The 22,468-nt window shown below is 39.5% G+C and overlaps 1 protein-coding gene across 1 annotated transcript; it reads right to left on the bottom strand.

The window, feature by feature from the left end:
• Nucleotides 1-3,887: 3,887 nt before the first annotated feature.
• On the bottom strand, nt 3,888-16,902 carry SOD2 (superoxide dismutase 2). Its single transcript, XM_026675255.2, is given in 6 exon segments — nt 3,888-4,626; nt 4,628-4,734; nt 6,789-6,968; nt 10,681-10,797; nt 13,668-13,870; nt 16,744-16,902. Coding segments are annotated over 6 exon segments (741 nt in total). The 5' UTR covers nt 16,779-16,902; the 3' UTR covers nt 3,888-4,527.
• Between the last annotated feature and the right edge of the window lie 5,566 nt (nt 16,903-22,468).

The raw sequence follows: 22,468 nt of genomic DNA, 5'->3' as shown, positions 1-22,468 counted from the left end.
TCCTCGAGTCTCCGGGAGAGTGAAAACGGCCCTCTGGAAGGTGGAAATGGGCCCGTTTCTGGCCTTCCCGAACTTCTGGGAGGCCAGTTTTTCACCCTCCCCGAGCCTCCATGCGCACCCTGCATCCAGAACGGTCCCCATGGGGACTTGCAGGAGGGACAGGGATGGGTGGGCAGGGCCAGCCAGGAGTGGGATTTGGGGGTTCTCCAAACTGTGCAGAATCTTAACTAGAGGATCTCCCGAACCCCTGTGAACCTCCAGCAGCCCACTCTTGCCTACTATGATCCTCAAGCAGCATCAGAGGCCCTTACTTCACTCTTCATCTAAAAGAGGGAGAGGCAGAATATAGCCAAAGCCAACCCATACCTGCTAATAGTCTTGTAAAAGCATAAACAGGACTAGAACAGCAAGATATTGATACAAGGATATTGCATAGGGAAAGAAACCTTGTGTTAAGTCTCACAAGTTGGACTGGTCAAGCATAGAGGCCAATAAATCCCCCGTCCCTAATTTAGATCTTCAGATAAAACTGATTCGGTTTAAGACAGCATGTCAACTCTGCTTTTTTAAATATTATATTTGCATGTATACCAATTCTGCACATGCATATTTTTAAAGGATCTAGGATTTTTGGTGCCTTTTCAATTACCTGTCTCCTGTTTTGAAGCTTCTGAACTCTGGCAATTGTTAATTATGTTTAAAGATACATGCTAGGCTGTGTGGAAATTTCAGATTTTAAAAATAGTTATAAACATAGAAAGAAATGTGTGATGACAGCACGAAGAAGCTTGTGTGCACCCCCAAACAGAAAATTATCCAGAGAAACATGAGCTATTTATACAAGCTGCTATAATATCCAGGCCAGATTACTTTAACCAGCTAAAGAACTCCCTCTACTGATGGCACTTCATCCATTTGATTCTGCATACATTTTTTGCTTGTGAAGCTTCCAAATAACAGAACGTGCGTTTTCTTAGGTGGTAAAGTATTACACAACTGTTGATTTAATCTTCTGGGCAAAAGAATCCCATGAGTGAAAGAACTGATCAAAGATTAAGCAACTGCTTTTCTGAATCGCAGCATCATTTGCCTTTCTCAGTAATGATTGTTTTAAAAGATTGTCTATCAAATTACATACGAATTCTCCAGAGCTGCCATGTATTTTTTATTTTTTTATTCTGGGGATCTCTCTAGGGCAGGGGTGCAGCCCGCGGAGTGCTTAAACCTGGCCTGCAGGGTCACTCTGGAAATAGCAAAGGACCGGTCCGCAGTGCTTTTGCCAGCAAAAACGGAGCTCCATCTTTGCTAGCAGAGTGCTCGGGACACCACAGACATCACCAACATGAGTGATGTTGAACTGGCCACGCCCATCCTGGTCGTGCCCCCGCCAACCCACCCAAGTTCAAACACAACCCCGATGCAGCCCTCAACGAATTCGAGTTTGACACCCCTGCTCTAGGGAATCTGTCACCATACATTCATGAAATGTCTTCTGCTTGTTTCCAATTCTGTCAAATCTTTGACAGCAGTTTCAGTGACCCTAAAAGGGAATGTGCCCTATTAGCATGTTCTAAGTTGAATCTCTACCCTCTGAAAGAAAATTCTGAAATATTTTAAGTCTCTGAGCTTACTTCCAAGGATCAGGAGATTGTTGCCTTAAGTCAGTTTATTTGCCATTTCATTCAATTTAAAGATAGGTAAGAATTTATGTGTAGTATTTTGTAAATTATTCTGCAATAAAAATCCAATGGAACATTAGTATTTTAGTTGGTTGAAACTTATGAGATCATACGTTTCTGTTCACCAGACTTGTTTTCAGAACATCAGCTGAAAGAATACACTTTAAATAAACAGAATCCTATTGTGTTTGTAGTGGATGAAATTCACTTTATGCACGAATGGACAAGGCAATACCATTTAAAAATATTTTAAAAATATGATCAATATTCTGGGTAAAATATTGAAAAGAGCCTCGGTGGCGCAGTGGTTAGAGTGCAGTACTGCAAGCTACTTCTGCTGGATGCCAGCTACCTGCAATTTGGCAGATCGAATCTCACCAGGCTCAAGGTTGACTCAGCCTTCCATTCTTCCGATCAGTGGGTAAAATGAGGACACAAATTGTTGGGGGCAATAGGCCGATTCTGTAAAACTGCTTAGAGAGGGTGGCTGTAAAGCAATATAAAGCGGCATATAAGTCTTATTGCTATTGCTTAAATATTAGAAAAATCAGAAATTCCAATTTCAGTGATATTATGGCTGAAGCCACACCTGATACACACTTCAGACCCTCAATTCCAAGAGGATTTCAGACAGGAGACATTTTCCCAATTTGCTGCCATTTACTTTCATTGCAGCCATTTACTGAAAACTTCATTTGTTTTTGTTTTTTTAAAAAAGGAGATATTGAAAACAATCTCTCCCCCATTTGAAAAAAAAACAAAAGCTACTGCTTGGATGCAAGTTACACATTTTTTTCTGTAATCATTATTTCAAAAAAATATTCTATTCTATAATTTTAGCTGCTAGATAAAATGGAATGGGGACTGTAATGAGAAATCTCTGGGGATGGATCCAACTGTTGGCAGTAATTTAGGCAAAATCTTTTGGATATTCTGGATCCAAAGCTCCTCCATTCCCTAGTAAGTTCTTTACTAGGTTGCTGTACACCAGCCTCAATTCTGGAATAGATATTTCTTCTTATCTACATCAATTAGTGGCAATGGGGAGAGTGGATAGAAAGCCATTAAAAGAAAAAATTATAAAGCCTGTTTCCTATAGTCTATTTAGTTTTTAATGAATCCTACCACAATTCCCATAGTGTATCTTTCCATTTGCTGAGTTGGATAACTAATATTCACTCTTCTTCCAGCTTATGAAAACATTTTCTACATTTGTTGAAATATTTTCTAGCCTATAGAAGCTTATGTCATAACAAATTAGTTAGTATTTAAATATACCAATAATTTATTGCATTAGCCAAACAGAATTTCTAAGTATGGTACAGCACTGCCATCTAGTGGCAATGTTAAAGACTTCCTGCTACCTTTACAAAATAGAAAATTAACTATTTGTAAATTTGTAAATACACAGATTTGTAAATTCTCTAGGGGATGGAAGCCTACTATACTCAATCCAAGAACAACAGATGTAGCCATGGCGTCCCTATTTGATGATCAGATTGCATGAACACTTGAGTTAACATTTCATACTCATTCACCCTCATGGTTTTACAAAAATGACTTAAGGGACACTTACAAAACACACAATCTATCTTGTACAAAGGTTCCTAGACAACTGAATCCCCTCCCTGCTGCTAATACATTAAGTGATATGTATGGGATGTTTTTAAGATCCTTATAAGGTGCACAGAATCATTTCCATGCCAAGCCTTTATGCTCTAATTTTTGGTTGTTTATTTATTTTTATCCATATTCAATGCATTATCTACCCTAACATCTACTGCAAGTTTAGGTTCTCAGTCAACAACACAGCATAATCTGCATACAAAAATACACACGTATTCATGTCCCCAAACACATCTCTGATATCAAAATATTCCTTACACAAACAAATCTTTGGTTTGTTCCCTGCTCAGAGCTGAACCATTTGTCAAGCATTCTATTTATTCTATTGTAATCTGCAACCAACTTTCAATATCTTATTTATATGCAATGTTTTATAATTTAAGCCTATTCAATTTACCTTGTATCTAAATAAATCTACATTTTTCTCATTTTCACCTTTTCCATATTTTGCTCTTTAAAAGTATGAGATTCTGAATTTTTAACAACCATTTCTCCAGGCATACCCAATACACCAATCCCCTTAATTTTCACATTTAATCCTAAAATTCTTTCATTTAAAATGGTCCATTAGCATAATACACGTTTATTTAATGACTTAAGAGGCATTCTGCACTTTTATTTTTGGAGCGTCATATACAATAGTGAGATATATAGTAGACATAGCAATAGATGGATATATTTCACTCAAAGGCACAAAGTGCAAATTACATCTTTAATCCAACCAATTTATCTTATATACTTGGTACACTATATTGTATCACTGATTTCCCCCCCTTTCAGAACACCAATTTCATGAACTGAACTTCTATATTTATCAACTGACACAGATTTTGAATCTTTATAATGAACATGCAGAATGTCAATCATTAACATGAGTATAACAGTATAACTTAAGTACCATGAAGCTCTTGATATATAACTTTTCAAGACATCTAATTTATTAAATGTTCTCTAAATTTTACTTCCTGGACTCTTCCTCAATTTGCAAGAAATTATTCAAAAGCATTCAAATTCACATATTACTAAAAGGAATTTATAATCCATTTTTAAGTTTTAGAAATTTGCATTCTTTCAGAAAATTAGATAACCCGTTTTTTAAAAGAGAAAATTAGCACTTTCAGAACTTACAATTTTACCGCATTTAGGTACAAATTAGCTTGATAGAGAGGACTTTCTGGTCATGTGGTATTTTTCAGTAATGGAACAATTAACAACTGAACTGCTACATATTATGAAAATAATCTGAGGAACACTTAGGTCTTGTTTCTATAAGATTTTCTGTTCTATGATTTGCAAGCTGCATATCTTGAAGATACGTTTTCCCAGTTGATCACATTCCAGATAGCTTTGAGATAGTCGGGTCTAACATTTTTATATTGAAGATAATATGCATGTTCCCATACATCAATTCCCAATAGAGGAGTCAGTCCTAAAAAAGAGGAAAAATATTGCTAAAATTCTACAAACTTTAACAAGTTATTGCCACAAACATACCCGCCACCCAAATTTAAATAAAGCCTATAGGGTTATTACCAAAATAAATACCGACCAGCCAGTTAGTATTAATTTCTTTCAAGGGAATATAAAACATACTTTTCAAAATAAACTGATTTCCAGACAGGTTTAATTACTCTCATTACACACCCATCATGTCTCTTAGACGTACAGGTAGTTCTCGACTTATAACAGTTCATTTAATGACTGTTCAAAGTTACAATGGCACTGACTTGTTACTGTTTTTCACACAATCATTGCAGCATCCCCATGGTTACATGATCAAAATTTAGACACTTGGCAACTGACTGATGTTTATGACAGTTGCCATGTCCCGGGGTCATGTGATCCCCTTTTGCAAACTTCTGACAAGACAAGTCAAAGTGAGACTTTCAAGAAGAGATTGGATTGCCATTTGTCAGAAATGGTATAGTGCAGGGGTCCCCAACCACCGGTCCGCGGACCAGTACCGGTCCGTGGAACAAGTCCTACCGGACCGCTGGTTTGCTGGGCGCCGCCATCTTTTTTTGATGAAAAAGTGCTTCCAGTGAGCTTTTTCGGCAGAAAGCTCACCGGAAGCACTTTTCATCAAAAAGATGGCGGCGCCCAGCTAATGCCGGTACCGGGCCGCAATAAAAAAGGTTGGGGATACCGGGCCGCGGCATAAGAAAGGTTGGGGATCACTGGTATAGTGTCTCCTGCTTGGGCAAGGGGTTGGGCTAGATGACCTACAAGGTCCCTTCCAACTGATTATCTGTTATCTGTCAATGGGGAAGCCAGATTCATTTAACTGTGTTATTAACTTAGCAACCGCAGTGATTCACTTAACAACTGTGTCAAGAAAGGTCTTAAAATGGGGCAAAATTCACTTAACAAATGTCTCAATTAGCAACAGAAATTTTGGGGCCAATTGTGACCGTAAACTGAAGAGTATCTATACCTTCTTCCTCTAAATACAGCTACTGTAAATTATAAAGGTGTAGAAAGAAGAGTTTTTATTTTGTTAATCCTAGAAAGTTGTAAAAATGGCATTTTTGTCTTAATACAGAAAGAGAAAGCAAATGCTTTTCTGATATACACAGAAAATACCTCCCAACATATTCTTATTCAAAACAAAACTCAGTTCAAGGACAGCTGTCCTTGCCAAAAACTATGTGATGATCACAAGGCTGAAATGAGAAGCTGGAAAGAGAGACTGAGCTATTTCTTAGCTGCAGGGGAGATGAGGAAGGGCAGGAGCAGTTTGGAAGTTTTCCCACCAACACATATTATTTTATATCAATGTCTGAACACCCAATTGCTGAAACTTTCAGGGAGGCCAAGAGTATGCTTTGGTGAATGTAGCCTTTAGCCTACAAATGTTGCTCATATCTGGTTTACTCTTTTGTTTTCTTATCCAAACTGCTATGGAAGTGAGATTGTCAGAAACACTTATCATGAGTAAAGCAAAAGCATTCACTAGTGAAGCACAAAGCAGAATCATCAATGCTCATATTGGAGCCAGACTGTTGGGAACAATATGCTGACTTTATAAACTCGTAATAGTGAACCTATGGCACACGTGCCGGAAGTGGCATGCAAGAGGTTGCCCAGAAGTCTCTCACTGCACATGCCCCCCACCAGCCAGCTGTCGGGCATCTGCCGCGGATGCACAGAGGCATGTGGGGGAGACGTGCGCGTGGAAGACGCATGCACAGAGGCATGCAGGGGGTTGTGTGCACATGCGTGGAGGTGTGCGATGCGGGGGTCATGTGCGCATTGCATCATGGGTGCAGGCACGTGAGAAAGCGTGTACGCGCATGCACGCACACACTTTTGGCACACAACCTGGAAAAGGTTAGCCATCACTGTTACAAACCATTCAGAGAGTGCTGTAAAACACTACAGGGAAGTATATAAGTCTAAGTGCTTATAGATATTACTTTATTCCTTCTGCAGCTAAAAATGGTCTTTGATAGATGTAGTCAACTTCCATCTAGAGAGTTTTACCTGTGGTTCCCTGTAGAGGGTCCTGATTGGAACATGCAGCAATTTGGAGTCTATTAGATTCTTTATTAAAACCGAGCCATCCCCAACCTGAGCCTTGGACACCAACTGAAACAGCTGTGAGTTTCTCCTTAAAACTTGCAAAAGAGCCAAAATCACGTTTAATGGCTTCCAAAAGCTCTCCTTAAAACGAGAAATATATAAACAGTTTGCATTTACATAGCACATCATTGTTTGTTTTTCATCAGGTAGCCCAAAGAACTATTTCAGATTAATTCTGAAGACAGTTGGTGTAAATATAATTTTAACCAATGTGAAGAAAATAGAAGCAGCCTAAAAATTACATATTTTATTAAGTTCCTCCCATCAATTCAATGCAATATTAATTACAGTAAGGCATCCATTATCATCAGGATTATAATTGTAACTTGTCAGGCTGTCTCTTAATCAAGATTTGAGAAAGATATGCTAGTTAATGGTAATTGTTTAGCAATGCTGCTACTGCGATGCTGAGCCACCAGAACTGCAAGCAGCAAAAGTCAGAGCTATTTCACACTTGTGAAAGAAGGATATGTAGATATATGTAGATATGTAGGCTCTGTGTGATTCTGCAACCTGCTGATCTTGTATTTATGCTGTTGTCTCAAAAGGCAGATGACAAATAAAATAAAGTTTAAGACAAAATTAAAATACATTTGTAAAACAATCCAACTGATATCTATAGATGAGTTCTAGAATACAGCCCATATTAAATCATAATGTAAACACTAAAATTATATTAAATTTACAACAAAGTAATATTATCTAAAACCATTAGTATCAACAAATACTAAAATTTAAATGAATTAGTTACAAAGAATGCATTATGGGAGATTGGTCCCTATCAAGCTTGAACAGAATTTCCACAATGCTGCACAAAACACAGTTACAGTTACCTGTACTGTAACAAGGCACACCATATCTATGAGCAGCATCTGGGCAAAAGCCAAATTTGGGGAAATCTGGATATCTACTAATCAGAGGCAATATAAATCTAGTGTGGATATCTCCATAAAAGGAGCAATGAAGAAGAACATGTTTTGTAGTTTCCACTTCTCTGGAATCACTGGGGCAGAGCCTTGGTATTTTTTGATCTTTACCATCCAATACTGCAGAGGGGAGAGCATGACACTGGGCAAGAAAGTTTTCTGATGGTTGGGTGTTTCTAGCCATGTAAGGTTGGTGGCAGAAGCGAAAATACATCTGTTGCGTAGTGATGATAGGAAGCCTGGGGCCTTCTCTAGGTCTGCTTGCCTCTCTGTATCCTTTATCCCTTGCTTCAGGCCTGATCATATTCCATATTAAGAACTGAGGCCGGAGACTAGCCTGGATTTAAAATATTAAATTCAACAGCCTTGAACCCTGCAGATTGAAAACATGGTGCAGCCGTTCTGGCATACATATATAAATGTTACTTCACCATTTACAATCTTCTTGTTTGATACATTGTTTACTAATTATTCTAATCATCATAGCTACTTATGTTCTGACCTTGCCTTCTTTTACACAACCACTGATAGAATTTATTCCACGTTTCAAAGTACTCAAGATTCCCCCTTGTTTTTTAATTCTAGGGTTAACTGTCCAATTCTGCACAAGCCAATGATGCTAATTCTTGAAGACGTAAGTTGAGTTTTAACAAAAGGTTTATAGAAATTGGACACTCTTGACTCAACTTTTATCATGCCTGTCTTCAGTTGTAGATGTGTGTTTGAGACACAGCATGGTATCTGGAGAGCTGCTCTGATAAATTTGGATTGTATCCTCTCCAGAGAGATGAAATGTGACGTTGGAGGGGCCAACCAGAGTCCCATAAAAGAGTTAGGCTAGCGACTTAGCCTGAAAAAGCTTAAGTGTGGCTGGAACATAACAGCCTCCTTTGGATCATAAAAACTTAGGGATGGGATTGGCAAATCTTTGTCCAGTAGCAGCAGCATATTCACATGGGTGTTCCTTAAACCAGTGGCATGCATGACTACTCCTAAATACTTAATGCTAGTCACTTGTTTTATTATATGGCCATTAACATTCCATAAACAGCTTTGGCAAAAGCTGTAATCTTGGTTTATTTCCTGATTATCAACTGCAGTATTGGGCCAAAGTTAAAATAACGTAAATGTTATTTTAATACCAATATTTTAGTTTGCTTTCATAAATTCTTTTCCGATTTCTTGTTTTTATTTTTTGATCTGTCTTATTTTTGAAATATTTTACTTTCTGATAAAACATGTCTCAGCATGGCATCTGAAAAGATGCCCCAACTATCATGGCCCTGTCAAGAGTCTGAATCGGTGGGGGAAGATGAGATGGAACAAGAACTGACAAGAGAGCGAGAGGCAGCTCCATTGGCCTTGGAAGCAACTGGGGAACGGCAGAGTCAGTCCAGGCAAGGCCTTTCGGAATTAGTTAGGCCTGCAGGCAGGCAGGAACAGAGCTCAGACAAGGGGCAAGAACCACCCCTTACTGAGGCAAGGGCTCAGAGAAGGCAGGATCAACTTAGATGGAGGAGGCCACTCACAAGGAGAGTGCCCTGTCCAGCTTCACCAGGCACACCTGGGGAAGGTGACTTAAGGAGACACTGTGGGGAGGGGCATTTGTTGGGAACAAACGCTGAGTTCCGGAAGTGTTGTATGCTATTTGAATGTGCCAAGAATCCTTGCATTCCTGTGTGGCATTCTGGACCAATTATCTGGATATTTTGCTCCCTGAATTCCTTGCTTTGCTCGTTTTACCAAATACATTTGGGATTTATTGCCGTGCAGCCTTGGTGAAGACAGCGCTGGGTTGGACTAATTGCAACCAGAGGCTGCTTGAGGTTTGTGTGGGGTTTTATTATCACCCTGCTCAGGGACTTGTCAGCAACGTGGAAGCTTTTGGGGGAAATTTGGAGCATAAAAGGGCCAGTTTGAACTGCCAGCTGTTTGTGTTATCTCTGTGTCATGCCCTTGGTCATCACACCAACTCTAGGCCTATGAATCTGCAGACACTGTAAAACTAGCTCTAATATTAGTAACATGAAGGGCTCCCTTTGTCAATAGACCCTGGGAACTTGGATACCATCAAGGTGGAAGACATAACTTTTGTATCTATATAATTATTATTTCTCATACCAGACATTATCATTCTGTCAAGCTAATACTGAAGCCTGCTCTGTTGGTAGGGGTTCAACACTCTCAAAATGGCAGGACGGACTGACCAAAGTCCCACTTTTTTAACAGGTATTGTACACACTATAAAGGTAAAGGTTTCCCCTTTCCAGTCGTATCCGACTCTAGGGGGCAGTGCTTATCTCAGTTTCTTAGCCGAGGGAGCCAGTGTTGTCTGAAGAGGCTTCCCTGGTCATGTGGCCAGTATAAATATATATCAGGGTGCATGGAACGCTGTTACCTTCCCACCAAAGTGGTACCTATTTATCTATTTGCATTTGCATGCTTTCGAACTGCTGGGTTGGCAAGAGCTGGGGGAGGAATGAGATCTCACCCTATCCCACAGCACTCTGGCCCCAAACTCAGGCTGTCAGCTTTCCAGCTGACAAACTCATGTCTTTAACCACTGAGCCATTGTGCCCCCTTTTTACACTTTATATGCATGTAAAAAGGGACAGGACTTTAATTAGCTGGCCTGTTTACCATTTTGCTACTGTTGATCCTCCCTGTGGACACCCTCATTGCAAACATTAATAAGCATTTTGGAGTGATGCAGATCAAGTATTCAGCTCTGATTTTTATTTGCCACTGATATGGAAACCAATTTATTTTATTTAAAACTTAAGCAAAATTTCTAAAATAAACCCAAAGTTTACCTAAGCCTGTATCAGTATTACTAAAAACTACTATAAACCAGTTCAAATACAAACCTTTTGGTTCTCCTCCACCTTTAGGAGACAGATTTGTCCAAAAGATGCTATGATTAATATGACCTCCCCCATTGAACTTCACAGCTGGCTGAAGAGACACCTGGGCCGTTACATCCCCTGAAGATGGAAAGTACAGAGAAAAAGCAGAACTATTAATCCCTAACTCAAAACATCTTATGCAAGTGCCTTCCATTTAAGAATTAGAACAGGTATTCAAGTACTGTCATGCACATCCTAGTTAAAACATGTGTCGACATTCTTCAGTTCAGCAAAATTTCTAAAATGTTAGGAACTTAACCTGGCTCCCTTTAGCTTTGGGTTCCAATACACCAAATCCATGCTTCCTCATACCAGTTTCAAGGAATTGTAATTGCTGCTTCCTGACCCACATCTGAATTAGGGGAAAGGCAAAACAAAAGTTGATTTCCCAGACTTTCTTTTCTTGAATGTATCATTAATCAGAAATGGAAATGGAAATAACACCAAGAAGGGAAAAGTCTTATGTTGAAAGCTTCTTTTGATTAAAAAAAATTATCATCAGACTAATCAAATTTTCTTCTGATGACGCAAAAAAATGCAACATGAAACAATGGATGCAAATATAAACTAGCTTTATGCAAATTGATTTTTATTTTCTGTTTCATGCAGTTTGAATAAGATTCTTTTGATTTATCTCTAGACCACACACACCAAGAACAGTGCTTGGCTACATACTATGAATAAAGATTCTTGGAACCATCAACAAAAAGCATTCCTGTCCCAGTTTAATTATTAAACTCTTTTTTTTTTCCAAGCAAATTTTATTAATTTCAAAGACAAACAAATCATCATCAACCATTACATATTTGAACCTTTTTCCATTATAAATTTTACAAGTCAGATAAAACCTTATTTTATACAATACAATTCTATTTTAAGCCATTTCCATATGAGCATAAAAATACCTCTTATCCAATTTCTCTTTACTTCTCTTTACTCTTATTCAATTTCACTATTATTATTTCATCTATTTCTTTCTGACTTGATTACCATTATTCTCATTCTGTATTTCTACAAGGTTTTATTAATACTCTCAAAAACATAAACACACAACAAACAAACATATAAATAATCTTTTAGGAAAGTAACTTGGCCCCAGGTACCTCTTTATATGGGCTTTAATTATATTCATGCTCATCATACATATCATTACCTATTTTGTTTACCATTCTATATCTTCTATATAAACTTCTCCACACATCACTCTTCATAATTCTATCTTATTTAATCCATCTTAATTTAAATCATTATATTTGTATCTTTTGCCCATTCTTTATTATCCCTCTATCTCATTCCTTATAATGAAAAAAAAAAAGAATTTCTCCTGAAATCACTAATCAGAGTATGATGCCTTTCTATCCTCCCCTAAATTAATTAGATTAACATTTAAACTAACACCTAATACCCAATCTGATTCTGCTTGGTACATTCTATCTACTAATTTTTCTTTTAATAACAATAAAAACAGAGTAATAAATCGAAAATGTTTAAATACATAGTGCCCTCCTAAATACATAGTTGAATAATAAATCTAAATATTAAATTTTATAACATTCCCATTGCCTTTCCCTTTAATATTTTATTACATTTTAAAATCAATCATTATTAAACATTTCAACATTTTGATTTCTGTCTTCAAATCCTTAAGGCATCTCCTCCAACTCCTCCATCTCCTCCAAAATCAAACCAGATGAATATATTTTTTGTCCTCTCCCTTCCGACTTATCCCATAAAGCTAGTTTTACCTGAAAAAAAAACAGGTTTCTCAATATCCACTTATTAATTCTGTCGGGAGGAGAATAAACTTTCCTTTCAGCACCTCAGAATTGCCGCTTATTTTCTCTTGTGGAAAGAATCATCCAAAAAGCCATCATTTCCAGGAATTAAATTAAATGTATCTTAGAGTCCTGGATCAACCAAGAAAACTTTCACTCTCAAAAGCTTTCTCCTCTTCCTCCTGCGCATACTTGCCCAGCTGCCGGCTTCTTTGTGGCGACCATTGCGGACCGCCGCTGCACCGTCTTGGGAAAAGGGGTTCTGCCGGCCGGGAGGGGTCTGCAACACCCCCAAACCCCTCTCCGGATCCCCCTATCTTCAGCTACCCCTGCAGGGTAGCCTAGCTCCCGGACCCATCCGGATCGGAGCACCAAAAGTGGCTAGCGCGGCAGGGATCGCACGGAATCGCAAATCCCTGCCGCTCGCGAAGCCGACAAACCGGAAGTCCTGTAATTATTAAACTCTTATGGACTACATCTCTTCTTCTTATTCTATCTGTAAAGCTTCTATGAGCAATTGTTGAGAAGCATCATTCAAAGTCCTCAATAACTAGTATGCTGGTACCTTAGAAATAAACTTATATTCCGGCTAGGATTAAGAGTTATATTCAATAACTTACATAAACCATTCATAACTAATACTTTTGAAAATGTAATAAACCAAGTAGGGACGGAAGGCACAAACGACAAATGGCCTCCTCTGCTTACTTGTGTTAGTCAGCCAGGGGGACAACAAATTTCAACTGTGATTTCCTCATAATCCAAATATATTAAGGCTACTATCAATGGCTAGTTGAAGGTACAATGCCTTCTCTTTAACATATTCATTTTGCATAAAAGTCCTCAAATTGGTTTCATTATCATTTATGTTAAGTCTTTTAAACTAACATTTGACATGTGGATCCTGGACTCTACAATGCCCCTATTGCACTCCAGTTGGGTAAGAGAAGATAGGAACACAATTGCTGCATTTATATCCCATTTTTTCCTCTGAAAATTCAAAAGAGTTTATGTGTGAGTCTGACTCACTGACAGTCCAAAGAAGATGGCTTTCATCTTGAATAATTATTACTCTTAGCATAGGGGAAACAAATGTACATAGAACAATCATAAAGTGTCAGTTTTAAAGGAATAAAATCAGAAAGATGTACAGTGATATATTATTCCCAGTACCTTTTGCCAAAGCCTCTTTGTATTTTTCTTCAGCAATATTCAGATTATTTACATATGCTGCATGATGTTTGCTGTGGTGAAGCTGCATAATTTCTGCACTAATATGTGGTTGCAAAGCACCATAATCATAGGGCAAGTCAGGGAGAGTGTACTTTTTTCTGGAGGCCACACAACCAAGAGATGTAATCACCACAGTGTTATTTCTGAAAGACAAAAAAATAATTATATAATAAAAATGCATTGATTTTCAATTTGTAGGATTTTTTTTGCTATCACCTGATACCTTTAGCTGTTAAAATTTTCCTAATCATTATCATTATTGCCACAATTTCTCATATCATTATTTCTTCCATTTAACCTGTGAATTGAAGAGAAACAAAACATAGCCCAGGACAATGACAGGGATACAGGGATCAGTCTAGATATGATTTATGTTAATATCACACAATTAATTTGTTTGATCGTTTTACACTCTGACCTGAGATAGAGATGAGATATGGGAAAGAGATTACTGTTCTCTGAAAGTGCAACATAAGCATTAACTTCAACAAGCAATAACTGATGTCCAAGATAGCCTCCAATGGCTCCCACCCTACTGCAACAATATCAGTAGCCATCTATAGATAGCAACAACAATAGCACTTATACTTATATACCACTTTACAGTGCTTTACAGCAGGGCCCACCTTTTTGTACAGACCGCGAACTTTTTCAGGCGGGGAGCACTGCGGCCAACCGACGACCGGTTGTTCCTCGGAACCGCCAGCCCCGCGGGCCCCCCCCCAGCCCCACCCCCCCTCAGGCCCTCCGCCCCACCCCAACGGGGCCAGCCGACCCTGGGCCCCCCCCCCCTGCCTCCTTCGCTCGGGCACTCCCGATAAAAAACCAGCCCCACCACGGCCGCGGCCCACCAGCGGGCGGGGGGGGACCGGGACGCCCCCCACCCCGTCTCCTGCGGGGGCCCGAGCGCCGGCGCGCCCCCTTTATGCCACCACACCCCTTTTTAATTTTTTTTTTGCCCGGTAAAGCCAGCGGTGGTTGGGGCCCTTTATAGCACTCTGTAAGCAGTTTACAGAGTCAGCATATCTCCCCCAACAATCTAGGCCCTCCTTACCGACCTCGGAAGGATAGAAGGCTGAGTCAACCTTGCACCGGTCTGATTGAACTCCTGACAGTGAGCAGTGAGTTAGACCTGTAGTATTGCATTCTAACCACTGTGCCACCACGGTTCTCCATATTATCTCCAGCAGTCTACAATTACAACTACAATTGAGCACAAAAATTGCTAAGCAACAGAGTTGTGAATTTTGTTCCTTGTTACGACGTTTCTTTGCCACAGTTGTTAAGAAAATAATTGTGGTGGTTAAGTTAGTAACATGGCTGTTAAGTGAATCTGGCTTTCCAATTGACTTTGTCAAGGTCGCAAAACCCTGGGACATTGCAACTGTTATAAATACATGCCAGCTGCCACATAACACAAGAATGGTGCAATGGTTCTAAGTGTAAAAAACAGTTATAAGTCATTATTTTCAGTGCCACTGTAACATTGAACGGTCACTAAACAAATGTTTGTTAAGTCAATGACTACCTGTATTCATTTGCTTGCAACAGCTTCTTCTAATTTTACCAAGAGTGTAAGACATGCCCTCCTCTCCATGGGAGATTCTTTCATATCTTCTGCACCGTGATACACATTTCTCTCAAACTGAACTACATTGAATATTTATTTTATTCTTTAAATGTATTTTGCAAATATGGACTGTATTGTGTATATGGATTGGAAACACTAAGCACTAACTATCACTTATCACTTATGACTTTTATTTTTCATTAAAGTTGATATTAGATTTCTTTCAGGCTTCTAGTCAAAACTATGTTTTTAATCAGTAAATAAAGTTGTTGCCATCCCATACCCAGATTCATTTATTCATTCTTTTTCTTTCTTTCAACATTTATATAGGTGCCTATCTTATATAAAACTCTCAGTAGTCCCAGCCAAAACAACATCAATAATAAAACAACATAATATATACATATATCCACAAACATTAAAAAGTGGCATCAAAGTTTAGCTATAAAATGCAGGTAATTGTTTGTTTCTCTTTTGTGGAAGAATATATGTAACATTCACAAAGGGAAAAGTGCTAGAAAAACTTTGTCAACATAGGATTACTATACTTGGCCTCTAAATCCAGATTATTACAAGATGACAGCACATGCAGAAAACTCTTTTTACTAGGGGGCGTGGGAATTTGCAAAAAAACAAGTATTAAAGAAGAGCATGTTCATGGAAATCTATGTCCAATGGCACATAATCAAAGGACACTAACCTACCTCTTTGCCAGCTGGCCTGGGGCTTTCTAGGCTGGAGGTTAGGGTTAGGGTTTTTAGTTTATTTAATCTTCCTACTTTTAAGTGTTTTGTGCTATGTTTTTTACATTTTAATTACTCTGTAAGCCACCAAGAATCGCGGTAACAGTGAGATGGGTGGCATACAAATTCGATGAATAAACTCCCCTTTATAGAGGGAGGAACCAATGACTGGCCAATGACAATAATTTACTTAACAAGGTTGATGTGCAACAGCCAAAGCCAGTTCCAAAATTATTGTAAAGCATTTCATTATCGGGCTGACAGTGCCAGGGGCAAATAATAAGTTTAAGCTGCGCAGTTCCTTTGGACACAGAATAAAAGCTATATGCAAAAACTTTAACGGGGTAGTTCAACGCTTTGCCCAGCGCAGATCCTTCCAGCTATACTGGCCTACAATGGGACGATAAGCCCGCAATTCAAATGAAGGACGACCCAGGTAGTTGGGGGCAATAGGCTGACTCTGTAAACCGCTTAGAGAAGGCTGCAAAGCACTGTGAAGCGGTATATAAGTCTAAGCGCTACTGCTATTCGCCTGCGGCAGCCGCCTTCGATCGAATCCCAGCGCTCTCCTCCTCCTCCTCCTCCTGCTCCCCAAGCAGCCCGCCCTTTCGTGCCCTCGCGTCCTGGCCATTCCTAATCTCCCGCCTCTCGTCGCGTCCTTGGCCGGGAATTCAAGGGCTTCCCGACCCGGCCAGGTTCTCACCTGCGGCCGGCCGCGACAGCCAAGCGGCAGAGCATGACGGCCTCGGGGTTCGCCAGACAGCAAGGACGGCGCACCAAAAAAAATAAAAAGTTCCGCGCGGGTACGAGGTCGCGCGCGCTGCTCTCGCCGTGCCGCGAGCCTTGCGCCCCTTTCTTCACTACGGCGCCTGCGCAGCTCCGCCTCGCCCTCCTCCTCCTCCTCCCTCCTCTTGGCGTTCGGCGGAGGGCATCTTCTTGTCTTATCGGGCCTGTAACGGGAGGTGCCGGACTCAGAGACGGAAGCGGTAGCCTGGAAGGAATTAGGGGGTGGGTGTGGCTGACTTCTTACTTTGCTTCTCTACCGAGTTGGAGTTCCTTTTTCAAGTATTTTTATTTTTTTTTATTTTTTTCTACAAGCAATGGCCCGTTTGAATACCTTCTCGTCCCATATGCATTGGCTGAATTCAGACAATGCACTGAAGTCAAGGCATACAGTAGTCCTGGGCGGCAGACTTTTGGACGATCGTGACGCGAAGTGTTGGCGGGTCTCATTGCTGCCGTTCGCTATTTGCAGCCGGCATTTTGCTATCCGTCGCCAAGGCTAAAAGGAGGTTTCGTTGCTTGCGGCGCAGCACGCTGTGAACGCAGTTTACTAGGCCAGCGTTTCTCAACCTTAGAAACTTGGGCTCCCAGAATTCCCCAGCCACCAAGTTAGCAGGGGAATTCTGGGAGTTGAAGTTGACTTGTCTTAAAGTTATTAAAATTGAGAAATACTGTACTAGGCCTTTTCAGTTAACAGAATAACAGAATTAGAAAGGACCTTGGAAGTCTTCTAGTCCAGCCCCCTGTACAAGCAGGAGCTCCTATAGTACCATTTCAGACAATTAGGTGTCCAATCTCTTCTTGAAAGCCTCCAGTAATGGAGCATTCACAACTTCTGGAGGCAAGTTGTTCCACTGATCCATTGTTCTCACTTGTCAGGAAATGTCTCCTTAGTTCTAGGTTGGTTCTCTCCTTGATAAGTTTCCATCCATTGCTTCTTGTCCTGCCTTCAGGTGCTTTGGAAAATAGCTTGATTCCCTCTTCTTCTTTGTGGCACCCCCAGAGATATTGGAACACTGCTATCATCACCCCTAGTCCTTCTTTTCATTAAACTAGACATACCCAATTCCAGCAACCTTTCTCTTTATATGTTTTAGCCTCCAGCCGCCTAATCATTTTTTGTTGCTCTTCTCTGCACTCTTTAACCAGGTGTATGTGGCAACACAACTTGTGTGGGAGAAAGTAAAACTTTTCACTCTTGTCTGCACCCTGCCTGCTATAACTGAATGGTTTGTGATCTGGACTAGAGCAGGGCTGTCCGAACTTGGCAACTATAAGCTGGCTGGAGAATTTTGAGAGTTGGAGACCTCTGGGCTACAGCTACCTGACCAGTGGAATAACTTCCATCCTGACAACTAAATAATGAGAATGTAGCAAAACTGTTGAGTTTCTAGCGTAACTATTTCATAATACATTAGAAGCTTTTTCATGTTACACAGATGTTGCTAAAATGCAGCTCACTCCTATCCCACAGGAGTAATAGCAGAAATTAATTCATGTTTCTACAATAATGGAAATTAATGGCTGTGATTTCTAAACGTTATTGCAGCACTGATTCATTTAGCAAATAAAAAATTTCATAGTTTTCCAAAGACTCCCAACTCAGGCAATATTTTTTCATTCTCTCACAATCCAAGCAGATGGGCAGAGATCCATGAGCAATTTTTTTTCTAAAAGCTTTGGTAAGTGTGACTATATTTAGTGGCTATGAGTCAAAAAAAAAAGATTTGATGGCACATAATTTAGTCAGTCTATCAAGTCCTGTGAGATTTACTTAATGTAAAAAGCTAGAGAAGACACAACTCCTTTTTTTTCTCAATCTCTGGCTCATTGAATTATGGTTACTGAATTAACTTGGCTATCTGGATTTCCAGAGCATATTGAATCATAAATGTCACTCCAAACTAGTTGATTTTAGCATACCATAATGCATTGAGAATCTCAGCAAGTATTGTTAATTCATGGTTTCCAATATAATATAAAATTGGGTTGAGTAAACTATGGTTATGTTACCTCTCAGAACATGTACTGTGTTCAGCTACTGTCCTATATCTTTTTAATTTAACTTCCTTGGATTCTGTTAGAAGTGCTGTTTCCTAAATCAGCAGGATAGTTAAATAACAAATAATGAAGACCTTGGTCTTATTTAAAATAGGCAACAATCTGAAGTTAAAAGTCAAGCTGACTTGACAGGAAGCAAGAGACCCTTCAGAGTCTCACCATTTCTGGAGGTAGCTTTTTGGAGTCCAGAATGACTTTTAGGGGAGCCTAGGCCAGTAAGATAATTTTTCCTACCAGTATAATTGCTTCTTCTATGCCGGAAATCCTGGTGTATAGGACTGAGCATCAGGCTCAAACCTCCATTTGATCCACTATAGAGGGTATGGCAAATTTTCCACAAATGCATCAGGGACTGCTAGAGATGATATGGAAACTTCCCCAGCACAGGACAGTTATGCCCAGGCACCAGTTATTTCTGAATCTAGATCAGGGGTGTCAAACTCATGGCATCACGGTGTCACGTGACATATCAGGATTTCCCCCCCCCCTTCGTTAAACCAAGCATGGCCAACATGCGACACATCCAGTCCGTGGGATGGGAGTTTGACAGTCCTGATCTAGAACCTTCCAGCTGGTCCAGCTCTGCTCAGATCTGCCAACATGGCAAAAATAGGGATTGGCTCAAATTCTACAGCTTGGCCACTCCCATTTTTTAGGATTGTAATGGGGAGAAAATTATTAGTGTAAGGTAAAAACAGGGACTATCTCCTTTGGGGTGTACAAGATGGTAATTTAACACCCGGAATAGGGCCATTGCTTTTCGAGGGTTGACATCCAAGTGCAGTATGAATCAAAATGAATGATTTTGGAGGAAATATATAGAAATGGTTATAAAAAAGGAAGTGTACTTTAAGTATAGAAAATAGAAGAAGTGTGATAAAGCAGCTCAGTTTGGCTCCACCATAATTTGCTGGAGTATAGGAGACAGGGAAAAGGAAACACAATCAGGCTTTCAAATTTGATGGCAGCACTCTAAGATAGATCAGGTCAAGAAACAGACTCCACAAGTTTAAGTGAAATAATATTGATATAGTGCCTAGTAGCAGAATTTTGAAAATTCTGCTAATCCCTGTCTTTCTACAGGTTCATGGGAGACAGATAAGGATGATCTCTTACGTGAGAGTTCTGTGGACAATACAGATTTGCTACAGTACTGTGGTTAACATGGTAGAATGCAACTGGCAGAGGCCAACCAAGGAGTTCAGCCTTACTTCTGCTTCCTGGACAAGGGTATCATTCCATTTTCTTTCTCATTAGAAACAGTCTTGTCTCCTAGCTAAATTGCTAGAATTTGCTGAGATGCTGATGCTGCTTCTCAGCTCTGCACTCCATCACTGAAGCAGCCATTCTGTGATAGCAGCCGTGGAACACAAGGTCCTAAGCAGTGACGATCTCACTCCGTCCACCCTGCTGCCTCCCTATCTTTGCCTGTGATGTGCAGAGGAATACCACTGGGTTAAAGACAACAGGCTTCAAGGAGAGCAGAAAGTCCAAATAAGATGTATGAGGGCACTAGTGTGGCTTGGTGGGCAGGCAAGTGACTTATACATGAAGGCATATCCAAAGCAAGAGAGCAGGGACACTGTAAATGATGAAGTTGCCCTTGGCAGCACATTCTTGACAGCGATTTGAATTGGGTGCACAAGTCTGGTTTGCAATGCACAACAGAATTGTTGCCAGACTCTGCTCTTGTTCTACCTGGACAAGACAAAAGGTGGCTGTCTAGACAGAGAGAGTGTGATGGCTCTCAAATTTGCTTGTGACTCCAGTTGAAAAAACTCTGTCTTTAGACCAACCAATTAAATGAACTTCTAAGAAATTCAATAGCAAAACAATATTTTATATAAGTTACAATTACTTGGAATTTGCTGCTGCAGTTTAGTAACAACCATAAGCCTAACAGGCTTTTAAAAATGAATACATTTATAAATGTAGGCAATTTTTGGCTGCATGCTGTTTTCAAATCACAAACCTCTCCCTTGAAGTTTTCCTGCTTTTTGTCTTTCTGGTGGCTTTCTCTAAGCTAGCTATCCCTACTGGTGGAAAAAAAAAATACAATTTTTGAAAGCATGACATACCCTATCATGGTGGGTGTGGTTACATGGATTTCCCAGAAAACAAAATGGCAAGGTTCCTTTCCACCATTCCCTTTAGCTTATGATGCGATTGCTTAGCTATTTTTCCCCTTCAAACCATGCAACCATCCTCCACACCAGCTGCTTGGTTATTATACCTCCCCCACTTAATTTTCTCAGATGTTCCCATCTTCAGACTAGTGTTTTGCAACTTGTTTTCTATATACATTTTTAATGGGAAGGAGCTTTTGAAAAAAAGATAGGTCAGGAAGTCTTGTTAGCATCTTAAGTTGCTGATGAATCTACAGGAATGCAGAGTGCCATATTGGGAGTTGAGATTACAGATATTTACATGAACATTAGAAGAAAATAAGTTGTCAGACTTACCCAGATTTTTCAGGATGTTAAGAAACAGAATGCAAGATCAGCTAGACCAAGGGTTTTCAAACTTTTTTAGAACAGCCCATTAAAATAATTTACTGGAAGCCCTGTTACTTGTCTCAATACATACAATACTATGTCACCATAAGCACGATTGCTCTCTAGGGGAGTGTTTCTGAATATTCCTGATATGACCTCATCTTCCCACAGTATCTTAGAAAAATTCTTATGGATTCCTTTTTGTTCAAGTGAACTTTTTTGCCCTTTGTCTCTCACAGAATCCCATCATGTTCCCCTGGAAACTTAGGGTTCTCTTGAACATTCAGAAAAACCCTGGTCTGGATAACATTGTGCAAGTACCATTAAGATTAAAAGTGAATGTATTTATATCGACAAGACCCCCAAAATACTAATTATTGATGTTTTTAAAGTACGATTTTGCATTAGAATGATGCAAGTTTATATTAAACATCAAAATTGTAATTTCTCTTTCTAACTTACCGATTGTTATGGGTTTTCTTTTGTATGTGTGCCTTCAAATCAGTGTTGATGCATGACAACTGCCTGGATAATTCCCTCCAAGATTGGTAAGATTTCAGAAGTGACTTTCCATTTCCCTGGGTTGCATGAGGGATTGGCCCAAGGTCACCCAAATGGTTTTGTGCCTAACGCAGTATTACAGCCCAGTCTAGATTCTGGCCTGGTGCCTTAAGCACTACTGTATATCGACATGGCTCTCTGTAATGGCTTTTAAGGATCCATAATGTTTTCATACTACAATATTTATATTTATACTGTAATGGTTATAATTTACCATTCATGGCAAGGCTATAATAGGCTACATTTATAAACTATAGAGTACACAAATTTCAAGATGTGTATAAATCTGTACATAAAACAACACTGTAATTGCAGTATATAGACAACTTGACTACTGTCACATTGAGGCATAAGTCAGTTTGACAGGTACATGCAAGCTATCTTGAAATAATCTCTTTCCTACAAATTTTCATTAAATTGAACAGAAAATTTACTGTGATAGAAGTTATACTAAATAACTAATCCAAATACTGTAGAACATAGGCTTAAAATTGAACCTCAGGTTTAGAAATTCAGTTTTTTAATAGA

Source organism: Notechis scutatus, chromosome 1 (genome assembly GCF_049901735.1).
Source record: "Notechis scutatus isolate UNSWTSFEM ecotype Mainland chromosome 1, rNotScu1.2, whole genome shotgun sequence".
Classification (NCBI taxonomy): Eukaryota; Metazoa; Chordata; class Lepidosauria; order Squamata; family Elapidae; genus Notechis; species Notechis scutatus.
The sequence above is the reverse complement of the archived record's forward strand: the minus strand, read 5'-3'. Positions and strand labels throughout refer to the sequence as shown.